This window comes from Nycticebus coucang, chromosome 10, assembly GCF_027406575.1.
Source record: "Nycticebus coucang isolate mNycCou1 chromosome 10, mNycCou1.pri, whole genome shotgun sequence".
In the NCBI taxonomy this organism is placed as follows: domain Eukaryota; kingdom Metazoa; phylum Chordata; class Mammalia; order Primates; family Lorisidae; genus Nycticebus; species Nycticebus coucang.
Window position 1 is genome coordinate 28,768,553 of NC_069789.1, and position 13,742 is coordinate 28,782,294.

General features: G+C 38.8%; 1 protein-coding gene across 1 annotated transcript in view; it reads left to right on the forward strand.

The window, feature by feature from the left end:
- The window catches only part of DNAH14 (dynein axonemal heavy chain 14), an 862,921-nt gene that overhangs the window by 802,387 nt on the left and 46,792 nt on the right, over positions 1-13,742 (forward strand). Inside the window, 3 exon segments of the mRNA XM_053607548.1 lie at positions 3,935-4,124; positions 4,929-5,092; positions 6,419-6,615. Of these exon segments, the coding sequence (XP_053463523.1) occupies positions 3,935-4,124; positions 4,929-5,092; positions 6,419-6,615 (551 nt within the window).

Below are 13,742 nucleotides of genomic sequence, written 5' to 3' on the forward strand. Positions count from 1 at the left end.
AGTTGAAAAAACAATTAAGGACTCTATCCCATTCACAGTAGTGCCAAAGAAGATGAAATATTTGGGAATTTACCTAACAAAAGACATGAAAGATCTCTATAAAGAGAACTATGAAACTCTAAGAAAAGAAATAGCTGAAAATGTTAACAAATGGAAAAACATACCACGCTCATGGCTGGGAAGCATCAACATTATCAAAATGTCCATACTACCCAACGCAATATATAATGTCAATGCACTCCCTATTAAAGCTCCACTGTCATATTTTAAAGATCTTGAAAAAACAATACTTTGTTTTATGTGGAATCAGAAAAAACCTCAAATAGCCAAGACATTACTTAGAAATAAAAACAAAACAGGAGGAATCACACTACCAGACCTCAGACTTTACTACAAATCGATAGTGATCAAAACAGCATGGTATTGGCACAAAAACAGAGAAGTAGATGTCTGGAACAGAATAGAGAACCAAGAGATGAATCCAACTACTTACTGCTATTTGATCTTTGACAAGCCAATTAAAAACATTCAGTGGGGGAAAGATTCCCTATTTAACAAATGGTGCTGGGTGAACTGGCTGGCAACCTGCAGAAGACTGAAATTGGACCCACACCTTTCACCATTAACTAAGATAGACTCTCATTGGATTAAAGATTTAAACTTAAGACATGAAACTATAAAAATACTAGAGAAGAGTGCAGGGAAAACCCTTGAAGAAATTGGTCTGGGCAAGTATTTTATGAGGAGAACCCCCTGGGCAATTGAAGCAGCTTCAAAAATACACTACTGGGACTTGATCAAACTAAAAAGCTTCTGCACAGCCAAGAACACAGTAAGTAAAGCAAACAAACAGCCCTCAGAATGGGAGAAGATATTTGCAGGGTGTATCTCTGACAAAGGTTTAATAACCAGAATCCACAGAGAACTCAAACGCATCAGCAAAAAAAAAAACAAGGGATCCCATCGCAGGCTGGGCAAGGGATTTGAAGAGAAACTTCTCTGAAGAAGACAGGTGCATGGCCTTCAGACATATGAAAAAATGCTCATCATCTTTAATCATCAGAGAAATGCAAATCAAAACTACTTTGAGATATCATCTAACTCCAGTGAGACTAGCCTATATCACAAAATCTCAAGACCAGAGATGTTGGCGTGGATGTGGAGAAAAGGGAACACTTCTGCACTGCTGGTGGGAATGCAAATTAATACATTCCTTTTGGAAAGATATATGGAGAACACTCAGAGATCTAAAAATAGATCTGCCATTCAATCCTCTAATTCCTCTGCTGGGCATATACCCAGAAGACCAAAATTCACAACATAACAAAGATATTTGTACCAGAATGTTTATTGCACCCCAATTCATAATTGCTAAGTCATGGAAAAAGCCCAAGTGCCCATCAATCCACAAATGGATTAATAAATTGTGGTATATGTACACCATGGAATATTATGCAGCCTTAAATAAAGATGGAGACTTTACCTCTTTCATGTTTACATGGATGGAGCTGGAACATATTCTTCTTAGTAAAGTATCTCAAGAATGGAAGGAAAAGTACCCAATGTACTCTGCCCTACTATGTAACTAATTTGGGGCTCTCACAGTTACAACCTAACAATAGGGGGAAATGGAAAGGGAGGAGGGGGAGGGGGGTAGTGGGTGGAGGGAGGGGGATCGGTGGGATCATACCTGTGGTGCATCTTACAGGGGTATTTGCGAAACTTGGTAAATGTAGAATGTAAATGTTTTGGCACAGTAACTGAGATAATGCCAGGAAGGCTATGTTAACCATTGTGATGAAAATGTGTCAAATGGTCTATGAAGCAAGTGTATGATGCCCCATGATCATATCAATGTATACAGTTATGATTTAATTAAAAAAAAAAAGAAGTTCAGTATGGAGTCTTCAGTTAACTTCTCTTTTTACTTTTTTTTTGCATTATTATTAGTATTATTATTATTGCTCAATATTTCATTGCAGTAATTGTCTGATTTCTTTTCCAAATGTATTTATCTTTGTTCATTCTTTACAAGGTTTTTATTTCTAGTCCTTATCTTAAACATTGTTATTGTTATTAAATTTTAAGCCTTTTTAATTATGTGAAGGCAAAACGTGGAAACCAAATAAACAGATGTATAGAGAAAAATAAAATCAAAAATGATGTTTTTGGTGGCACCTGTAGCTCAAGCAGCTAAGGCGCCAGCCACATACACTAGAGCTGGCAGGTTCAAATCCAGCCTGGGCCTGCCAAACAACAATGACAACTACAACCGAAAAATCAGGCGTTGTGCCTGTAGTCCCAGCTACTTGGGAGGCCGAGGCAAGAGAATTGCTTAAGCTCAGGAGTTGGAGGTTACCGTGAGCTGTGACATCACTGCACTCTACCCAGGGTGATAGCTTGAGACTCTGTCTCAAAAAAAAATGACATCCTAAAAAAAAAAAAAAGATAAAGAAGTTGGTTGAGTGCAGTGGCTCATGCCACTGGAAGCTAGCATTCTGGAAGGCTGACGCTGAAAGATTGCCTGAGCTCAGAGTTGCAGACCAACTAGAGCAAGAGTGAGACCCTGTTTCTACTAAAAACAGAAAAATTCGTCCAGCTTCATGGGGCACTCCTGTAGTTCCAACTCCTCAGGAGGCTGAAGCAGGACCATCACTTGAGCCCGGGAGTTTGAGGTTGCAATGAGCTAGGGTGATGCCACCCACTCTAACTCTGTCCATGGCAACAGAGCCAGACTCTGTCTCAAAAAAAAAAAAAAAAACGGTGAGTAGAAGGTGAAAAGAAAGACGTCTGCTTGTGAGAGATCCTTTTGAGTGTGGTATAATCAAGGGGAAAAGAAATCATAGCCACATTTCTGTCTAGGGTCTTAAGAGTGTGGATAGATAGACAAAAAGGTTAAGTGTGACATTTTAAGGAGATTCATTTGTAAAGAACCTATAGAATGACTGGTAATAGTCTATTCCGCTGAGCCTTGTGTCAAGAAAACATTAAATTATATCTTACTACTTGCCGAGACAGGAAAAGCTATGCTGTTGGTTTGTTTGTTTGTTTGTTTATTTTTTAAGATTTTCATTTTTAAAACTATTTGAAATAACATTTCTGTTAAATTAAGTGTCCTTTAAGTCACCCCACAAGTAAAATGTGCATCGTCTTTGTATACAGACTATTACAGTAAGTATGCTTTACGTGAATAAGGTATGCAATAACATAACAGCACACAACTGCATTGGCAGAATTACATCAGACAATAGAATCATACTCTGAAATCATATGTTTTAATTGTCTAACTGCTTTGAAGCACTGGGAATTTTATAACAATTCCAAATTGCTAGCTCTTTCTGTTCTTTTTCAAAAATCTTAGCTGCTTCTGCAGGTAATTTTTTTTTTTTTTAATCAGTGACTCTGATGTTTCTCTCTGGATCTCATTACTTCTTCAATATTTTTCTTGAAGATATCAAGAAAGCCACCACCACCTACTTTCCTGACCATGTAAACAATGCATTTCTCTTATTTGTCAGTGGTATTATTAAAATCATTGTTACATTCCTTCTATAGATTTTACCAAAGTAAAATGATTTGTTCAAGATTTATTGCATTCATTATCTACTGGATATATTTTCTTGAAGAAGGAGGTGGTCAGAATTGCCCTAGCCTTCCTTTAAAGTGTTTCTTTCCCTCTTTTCCCAACAAGAATGTTATATGTGCATAACATGTACATGTTACATTAGTCCCAGATGGTGCTTTTGACAGTGTCCACAATGTATCACATACAAATGAGAAGAGCTTCTGTATAAAATTTCATGGGAAAATTTCTTCAAGCATTTCTGAAAGTAAATATCTTACTCAGGCAAAAACTAGCCAAGTGTTCAGAAGTAGCAGAAGTAAAGGAAACAAAAACTAACAAAGTGGTTAAATTTTCAGTTTTATCAGCCAGTGCCTAAATCTGCAAGCGTAAAGGACTACTTACACATTATCTATTCGTTACCGGATGATGATCCTCCAGAGATCTTGGGAGTACACCCTGAGGCCATAAGGAGCTGCAGGGAGATTGAGAGCCAAAACTTTATTGAAAATCTCATTACCATGCAACCAAGAACTACCACTGGGGCCAACCTCAAGATCCGGTAAGAACTCACTAGGAAAAATTATTGATCAAAAATTGTTAAATATTCATTTGAAGAGATAGAGTATAGATGTGTAGAAAAATATAATCTATGTGGTAGAGAAACTAAATTCTCCAATAACACAGAAACAGATACACACACACACACACACACAATTACCAAGCCTGTAGTAGTTACTCAATAAATCCTTGATCATATCAATGTATACAGTTATGGTTTAATTAAAAAAAAAAAACATGTAATGTATAATGATCAGATGGGTAATTAGCATATACATCATCTCAAACATTTATCTTTTTTTTTAGACAGAGTCTCACTCCAAAGCCCTGGGCATAGTGCCACGGCATCATACCTGACAGCAACTTCAAACTCTTGGGCTAAAGTGATCCTCTTGCCTCAACCTCCCCAGTAGCTGGGACTAAAGACACCAGCCACAATGCCCAACTAATTTTTCTATTTTTAAAAGAGATGGGGTCTCACTCTTGTTCTGGCTGGTCTTGAACTCCTAAGCTCAAGCAATCCAAACAAGCAATCCATCCCCATTAGCCTCCCGGAGTACTAGGATTACAGCCATGAACCCATGCCTGGCCCCATTTATCATTTCTTTTTGTGGGGGACATTCAAGATCCTCCCTTCTAGCTATTTGAAAGTATATATTATTGTTAATTGTAGTCGCCCTACAGTGCTGTAGAATACTAGAACTTATTCCTCCTACCCATTTGTTATTTTGTATCCTTTAACAAATCTCTTCCTATCCCCGCCTTCTCCCTGTATATCACCTTCTTCTCTTAATTTCTTTTGTAGACCTGAGCAGAGTAATGATGAACTGGTGATGGAAATGTTGTCTGACATGCAAAAGCGGTTGCCACTGACAGTTGAGAAAAGAGACAGTGCTGGTGGGGCTCCACGCACATTGAAGGGCATGATGTCCAGCCCCATTTGGGAATTTCTTTCTAAAAGTCTCAAAGGTGAGCATGGGACATGAGCCTCTTCCTCTCACCTAAGCCTCCTCAGGAAAAGACTCTGACATTACAAGGAATGTAGAAACAGGACAAAAGTTCCACCGAAGTAAAAATACTGACACAGATGGAAAACTAAATCTCCACCTCCTTTTCTCCCAGCTGGAAGACAGGCAACAAGAGAAACTAACCCTGCAGTTTGGGAGTTGGAGGGGCGGTTGGCATTGAGACCAAAAGTGAAGAAAGTGACAGCTCTGCTTGGGAAAGTTTTAGGTCCCTGTTCTCTCTGCCTTTCTACCTCTCTGCCTGCTGGCACAGCATTTTGGGCAGTGAAGTTTAGACAATCCCTCTGCTAGAAGACCTCTTGACTCTGAGGCACTAAGTGGAGTCAGGGCAGGCTCTGGGAGAGGGGCCTGGTTCCCCAGAGTTGGCTCCTGGCCCAGCTCTAAGGAGCTACATTGCTGGACTGTGGTAATTTTCCTAGTTAAATTTTAGCATCTATATTCTAACACTTTTAAAACATTCATTTTGAAATCAAATGTGGAGCAATAGTGTCCCAAAATAATACTATTGTAAAGCCTTGACCAAGGGTCTGCAAATTAGGGTTCATGGGGAAAATCTAGCCCACCACTTGTTTTTATACAACCTGCAAACTAAGATAGTTTTCACACTTTTTAATGGTTAAAAAAATCAAAAAAAAATAGCCAGGCGTTGTGGCGGGCACCTGTAGTCCCAGCTACTCGGGAGGCTGAGGCAAGAGAATCGCTTAAGCCCAGGAGTTGGAGGTTGCTGTGAGCTGTGTGAGGCCACGGCACTCTACCGAGGGCCATAAAGTAAGACTCTGTCTCTACAAAAAAAAAAAAAAATCAAAAAAAGAATCATACTTTGTGCCAGGAAGGCCATGTTAACCAGTGTGATGAAAGTGTGTCAAACGGTGTGTGAAGCTAGTGTGAAGCTAGTGAAGCCCCATGATCATATCAATGTACACAGCTATGATTTAATAAAAAAAAAAAAAAGGAATCATACTTTGTAACACAAATGTGAAATTCACATTTAGGTGCATAGGTGAGCTATGCTTTATTGGAATGCAGCCACATACAGTCACTTAGATATTGTCTATGGCTCCTTCCTACAAGGGCAGAATTGACTAGATTTGGCAGAGGGTATGGCCCACAAGCCCTAAAATATTTGCCATCTGACCTTCTACAGAAAATGTTTATCAGCCTCTTATCAAAATATATGAAATTCCTTCAATTTTCAAAACCTATTCCCCTCCATGTAAAGCCTCTTTTTAATTTATAAACTATCAAAATTTTGTCTTTTTTTTAAATCCAGGTTATGATCCCCTAATCCATTCTGTCTTGTTAACCTTTTTGAACCAAGAAATTGAACGATTTGATAAGTTATTATCTGTCATACATAAATCTTTAAAAGATCTTCAGCTTGCTATAAAGGGAGAGATCGTCCTCACTGAAGAATTGGAAGAAATATTTAACTGTTTTCTGAAGATGAAAGTGCCTCCACTGTGGCAGGCAAGCAATTATTATTATTTCCTATTTACTTGCTTCCTTGAAATAAATATCCAGGTTCAAGGGAATGGTTCAGCTAACTATGGTACATACACATGATGAAATATTGTGTAACTATTAAAAGATGCTGACATCCTTTTGGTATGACTATGTATTAGTACAACCTCTCGGGGGAATTTGACAATTCCATTTAAATTTATCTTAGGGATGTTTATTACAGGAGATTTGTAATAACATAATGCTGAAAACAATTTGAATATGTGCTACATAGTAGTAAGATTCTGGTTACCTAAGCTCTGGTGAATCCAAATAATGAGGTATGTGCTTATGTGTAAAGATCTATAAAATGTATTGTTGAATTTTTAAAAATTTTTAGGAAAATATGATTTTTGTTTTTTGTTTGTTTGTTTGTTTTTGCAGTTTTTGACTGGAGCCAGGTTTGAACCTACCACCTCTGGTATATAGGGCTAGTGCCCTTCTCCTTTGAGCCACAGGCACCACCCAGAAAATAAGTTATTTTTAAGAATTATTAAAACATATATATACTATTTAAAGCACTCATGCTTATAAAAGCAGGTGTATTTTAGATTCAAGAAATCCAAGTAAAGTTTTGAAACAAAAAGCATGAACTGTTAACAGTGGTTACCTTATGTGAGAGAACACTGAAGGTCTTGTGGGGGGGGGAAATACCTTGAGTCTTGTATTTTGTTATATCCTATTGTGCTTTTTTGATTTTTTATCATACTCATATTTTAAATGTTTACAAAGACCTTGGGTGAACTTAGTACCCTGCTCCCACTGGATATCTGAAAAAAAGAAAGATGATTTAGTCCAGAAAAACTAATGAGGATATTCTCAGAAAGCTCAGAAAATTTTTTTTTGTCTTTTGCTCCTTCTTATGAATTAAGTCCCGTGCTAATTTCTGAACAAGTGAATGGCAAGGGTCTGGCCACTCTTAGACCTAGAGCTGACAGTGAGTTGCCCAGAAGTGAACAGGAGTTCTCCAAGAAAGAGGAGGAGAAGTCCTGAGCAGGTGCCAGAAGTGCACAAGACTGATGCAGATGTACTTGGGGCTTCCAATCCATATCTTTCACTGCCAACCAACTTCATCACTTTTTTTGTTAAGACAGGATCTTGCTTTGTCACTCCAACTAGAGTGTGGTGGTGCCATCACATTCACTGCAACCTCAGAGTCCTGGGTTCACGCAATCTTCCTGCATCAGACTCCTGAGTAGCTGGGATTATAGGTGCCCACCACACGGTCTCATTCTTGCCCAAGCTGTTCTTGAACTCATGACCTCAAGAGATCCTCCTGCACTGGCCTCCCAAAGTGCAAGAATAATAGGCATGTGCCACGGTACCCAGCCAACTTCATTCATTTTTAAGAATTCTTTTTAAAGGTGTAAAATGTTTTTAGATAAATTTTCACTTTATTGATATGTCCTTCAACTAAACCATAATACACATTTTACAAATCTGAACATGTGTCAGTATAACATTTCTAAATATTTTAAGTGGGGACAGGGTTTTATATGGCAGCATTTCATTTATTTTTATAGTAATTTTAATTATGCTTTTGCTATTTGAAGCAATTCATGTGCTTTAAAGAAAATTTGGGAAATACCAAGAAATATAGTTTGTTACATAATTGTTGTAAACGTGTTGAATTTCATGCCTGTGTCTCTGCTGCACGTGTGTTTCTGATGGTGTAGTCACATAGTACATCAAATTTCATATGCTGCTCTCCCCCTTTGTGAGAGGTTCTTCTGAGACATGAAGAAAAGGAAACAGAGTCCAGATACAGTGTAGGCAACTAGGCCATTTATTCACTTAGATGTGAGTGTGCTGAGTTCAAAAAGGAAATCAGTGTAAGGGGCAGGGCAGGACGGGAATATAAGGGTCAGGGGTTCCCAGGTTGGTGCACTCTTCCTTTTCTGGGCGGGACTTGTGTACTTGGCCCTGTTCAGTGGGCTTTTGTACTCAGCTTTATTTTAAGGGCCTTTGTGCTCAGCCCTATCAACCCAGTCTTTTTAGTCTATTATAAGAACACGGGGTAATGGACGTTGTGTCTCTTTCACTGCTTCCTGTTGTAGGAGTTGGTCATGGGCTACCTATAAAGGAAAAAAAGGGAGGAGGGAGGGGGTGGTGTTCATCAGAACATTCCTGGGTCTTCAGTCTGAACTGGTTGATATCCTCATAGGGCAAAGATATGAGCGGTTTGTTTTTAGGGTGACTGCCTGGTCAATAAATTGGGAGATGAGGTGGAGGACTATTGGTCCAAAACTGAGGACTATTGGTCTAAAACTGAGGATGAGAAAGATCATAAAATAGAAAGTAACCAAGGAGACCAGGAATTAAATGACATGGAATTAGATGATTCAATATTTGTTTATCTCTGTTTTATTCATTCTCAGAGCTCTTTTACTTTTCCTGTGACTATACCTGACTGGTTGACAAAGAAATAACATTCTTCTCCCAGAAAAATGCATGTGCCTCGTTTTTCTACTGTAACTAAATCTAAGGCTCAGCGATTTTGGAGGGTGACTGAAGCTAAATAACTAATTTGGGATTGTAGGTTAACTAAAGAGTTGGCTATTTTTTCCATATTTTCATTGAATTCTAGGTAGAGTTGGTGGTAAAAGTGAGATGTACTAATTCCTGCAATGCCTGTGCCAGGTCCAGCCATGATACCTGTTCCAAGAAGTACATGGAGGAAGAGGGCTTTTTTTAATCTGGAAGTAGGGGGATACGTCAGGGCCTGAGTTAGGAAGAAGTCATTTACAAAAGAGATTTGGTGGGGTGAGGAAAACTCAAATGCAAAGACCGGAGTGGTTAGCATGCAGGCACCAATAGATGGAGCAGTCACAGAGGAAAAATATTCCCAGAGGAGTACAGGAAGAGTTAGACAAGGGAAGAGTCGATTTGGGAGGGCTCAGGTTTTACAAAGCCCACAGTCTCCTGTACTAGTGAAATTGAAGCAGGTTAAATTAGGGGAGCCTAGGGGTGGAAAGCCCATAGATATCGGGCCAAACAGAGCTATGTTTTTCTCTGCTGGAATGGAAGTTATATGTCTTGGGTATGGGTATGGGATGGAAAAGATGTTGGTGTAAGGAGAGGCACATCCAGCATCCTGGGGGGGAGAGGAGTGAGGAAGAGTTCAGGGCAGCTGAGAAGGAGGTGTTTAAAAGCCAGGGAATAAGGGAGTATTGCTGTAGGTTTTGCAGGACAGTGAGGTTTAACTCTTTATGTGGTGAAGGGGGTGGGGTTGTACTAAAAGAGAGTTTTTCTTCCTTTTTTTTTGGGGGGGGGGATGAGTTTTCCTGTTTCTTGCTGATGTGATATGCCCTGGACTCTTTCTCCATCTGATAATCTTACATGCATGAGGTAGGTCCAGCAGACAGTAGTCCCAACTCCACCTCTGGGGCATTCAAGTGCCCATTATTTTGTCGGTCCAGGACTTCTTTCCTCCATAAGAACATTCAGAGGTTTTGGTAACATTATAGCAGTGTGCTGGCGTGTAAGTGTGGCTAGGGAAAGAGGGAGTCTGAGGTAAGAATCAGGCATAGTTCAATAAAATAGATAAACCTCTGGCCAACCTAATCAGGAAAAAAAGAGTAAAATCTCTAATATCATCAATCAGAAACAACAAAGACAAAATAACCACAGACTCATCAGAAATCCAAAAAATCCTTAATGAATATTACAAGAAACTTTATTCTCAGAAATATGAAAATCTGAAGGAAATAGACCGATACTTGGAAGCACGCCACCTTCCAAGACTTAACCAGAATCAAGTGGAAATGTTGAACAGACCCATATCAAGTTCAGAAATAGCATCAACTATACAAAACCTCCCTAAAAAGAAAAGCCCGGGACCAGATGGTTTCACGTCAGAATTCTACCAAACCTTTAAAGAGGAATTAGTACCTATATTACTCAACCTGTTCCAAAATGTAGAAAAAGAAGGAAGACTACCCAACACGTTCTATGAAGCAAATATCACCCTGATCCCCAAACCAGGAAAAGACCCAACAAGAAAAGAAAATTATAGACCAATATCACTAATGAATATAGATGCAAAAATATTCAACAAGATCCTAACAAACAGAATCCAGCAACACATCAAACAAATTATACATCATGACCAAGTTGGTTTTATCCCAGGGTCTCAAGGCTGGTTCAATATACGTAAATCTATAAATGTAATTCAGCACATAAACAAATTAAAAAACAAAGACCATATGATTCTCTCAATTGATGCAGAAAAAGCTTTTGATAATATCCAGCATCCCTTCATGATCAGAACACTCAAGAAAATTGGTCTAGAAGGGACTTTTCTTAAACTGATAGAGGCTATCTACAGCAAACCCACAGCCAATATCATATTGAATGGAGTTAAATTGGAATCATTTCCACTCAGATCAGGAACCAGACAAGGCTGCCCATTGTCTCCATTGCTTTTCAACATTGTAATGGAAGTTTTAGCCACCGCAATTAGGGAAGAAAAGGCGATCAAGGGTATCCATATAGGGTCAGAAGAGATCAAACTCTCGCTCTTCGCAGATGATATGATTGTGTATCTGGAAAACACTAGGGACTCTACTACAAAACTCCTAGAAGTGATCAAGGAATACAGCAGCGTCTCAGGTTACAAAATCAACATTCATAAATCGGTAGCCTTTATATACACCAACAACAGTCAAATTGAAAAAGCAGTTAAGGACTCTATCCCATTCACAGTAGTGCCAAAGAAGATGAAATATTTGGGAATTTACCTAACAAAAGACGTGAAAGATCTCTATAAAGAGAACTATGAAACTCTAAGAAAAGAAATAGCTGAAAATGTTAACAAATGGAAAAACATACCATGCTCATGGCTAGGAAGAATCAACATTATCAAAATGTCCATACTACCCAAAGCAATATATACTTTCAACGCACTCCCTATTAAAGCTCCACTGTCATATTTTAAAGATCTTGAAAAAACATTACTTCGTTTTACATGGAATCAGAAAAAACCTCGAATAGCCAAGACATTACTCAGAAATAAAAACAAAACAGGAGGAATCACACTACCAGACCTCAGACTTTACTACAAATCGATAGTGATCAAAACAGCATGGTATTGGCACAAAAACAGAGAAGTAGATATCTGGAATAGAATAGAGAACCAAGAGATGAATCCAGCTACTTACCGCTATTTGATTTTTGACAAGCCAATTAAAAACATTCAGTGGGGAAAAGATTCCCTATTTAACAAATGGTGCTGGGTGAACTGGCTGGCAACCTGCAGAAGACTGAAATTAGACCCACACCTTTCACCATTAACTAAGATAGACTCTCATTGGATTAAAGATTTAAACTTAAGACATGAAACTATAAAAATACTAGAGGAGAATGCAGGGAAAACCCTTGAAGAAATTGGTCTGGGTGAGTATTTCATGAGGAGAACCCCCCGGGCAATTGAAGCAGCTTCAAAAATACACTACTGGGACTTGATCAAACTAAAAAGCTTCTGCACAGCTAAGAACACAGTAAGCAGAGCAAGCAGACAGCCCTCAGAATGGGAGAAGATATTTGCAGGGTATAACTCTGACAAAGGTTTAATAACCAGAATCCACAGAGAACTCAAACGCATCAGCAAGAAAAAAACAAGGGATCCCATCGCAGGCTGGGCAAGGGATTTGAAGAGAAACTTCTCTGAAGAAGACAGGCGCACGGCCTTCAGACATATGAAAAAATGCTCATCATCTTTAATCATCAGAGAAATGCAAATCAAAACTACTTTGAGATATCATCTAACTCCAATGAGACTAGCCTATATCACAAAATCTCAAGACCAGAGATGTTGGCGTGGATGCGGAGAAAAGGGAACACTTCTGCACTGCTGGTGGGAATGCAAATTAATACATTCCTTTTGGAGGGATATATGGAGAACACTCAGAGATCTAAAAATAGATCTGCCATTCAATCCTGTAATTCCTCTGCTGGGCATATACCCAGAAGACCAAAAATCACAACATAACAAAGATATTTGTACCAGAATGTTTATTGCAGCCCAATTCATAATTGCTAAGTCATGGAAAAAGCCGAAGTGCCCATCGATCCACGAATGGATTAATAAATTGTGGTATATGTATACCATGGAATACTATGCAGCCTTAAAGAAAGATGGAGACTTTACCTCTTTCATGTTTACATGGATGGAGCTGGAACATACTCTTCTTAGTAAAGTATCCCAAGAATGGAAGAAAAAATATCCAATGTACACAGCCCTACTATGAAACTAATTTGGGACTCTCACATGAAAGCTATAACCCAGCTACAACTTAACAATAGGGGGAAGTGGGAAAGGGGGGGGTGGGTAGAGGGAGGGGAATCGGTGGGATCACACCTGTGGTGCATATTACAGGGGTATTTGCGAAACTTGGTAAATGTAGAATATAAATGTTTTGGCACAGTAACTGAGATAACGCCGGAAAGGCTATGTTAACCACTGGGATAAAAATGTGTCAAATGGTTTATGAAGTGAGTGTATGATGCCCCATAATCATATCATTGTATACACTTATGATTTAATAAAAAAATTAAAAAAAAAAAAAAAAAAAAACAACTTTGTGGGATAGATGGAACCTGTTGTTACTCGTGATATAATATCAGAGAGAGATGGCATTTTCTAGATTGAAGGAAGCTTTGAGATTATTAATCCTTTATTTCATCAGTAAGGAAATGGAGGAGAAATCTATTGAATAAAGTTACACAGATACTTTGAATTCTGGTCCTAAAAAAAAAAAAAAAAAAAAAAAAAGAATCAGGCATAGTTGACATGGAAATGGGGGTTGGTGCGGTATTCATGGAGATATGAGATTCAGGGGTAAGACAACCTATTCAGTCAGGGTTGAGGGGGAGGGGAGATGGGCCAGGACTGACAGGAGGGATAGCCAGAAAGAAGAGGAAAATCTAGGTTTCCTCAGGGGGGGAAGTCTTGGAAGGTATCTTGTAGCCACAGATCTCTAAAGGCTACAAGAGATCATTCCAGCTTTGAACATGTGAGAGTAGTCAGGCATCTCAAGAGAAGTTCTGGAGAAAAGGGAAAAATAGGGGAGGAAAGTTACACATTTATGTGGAGG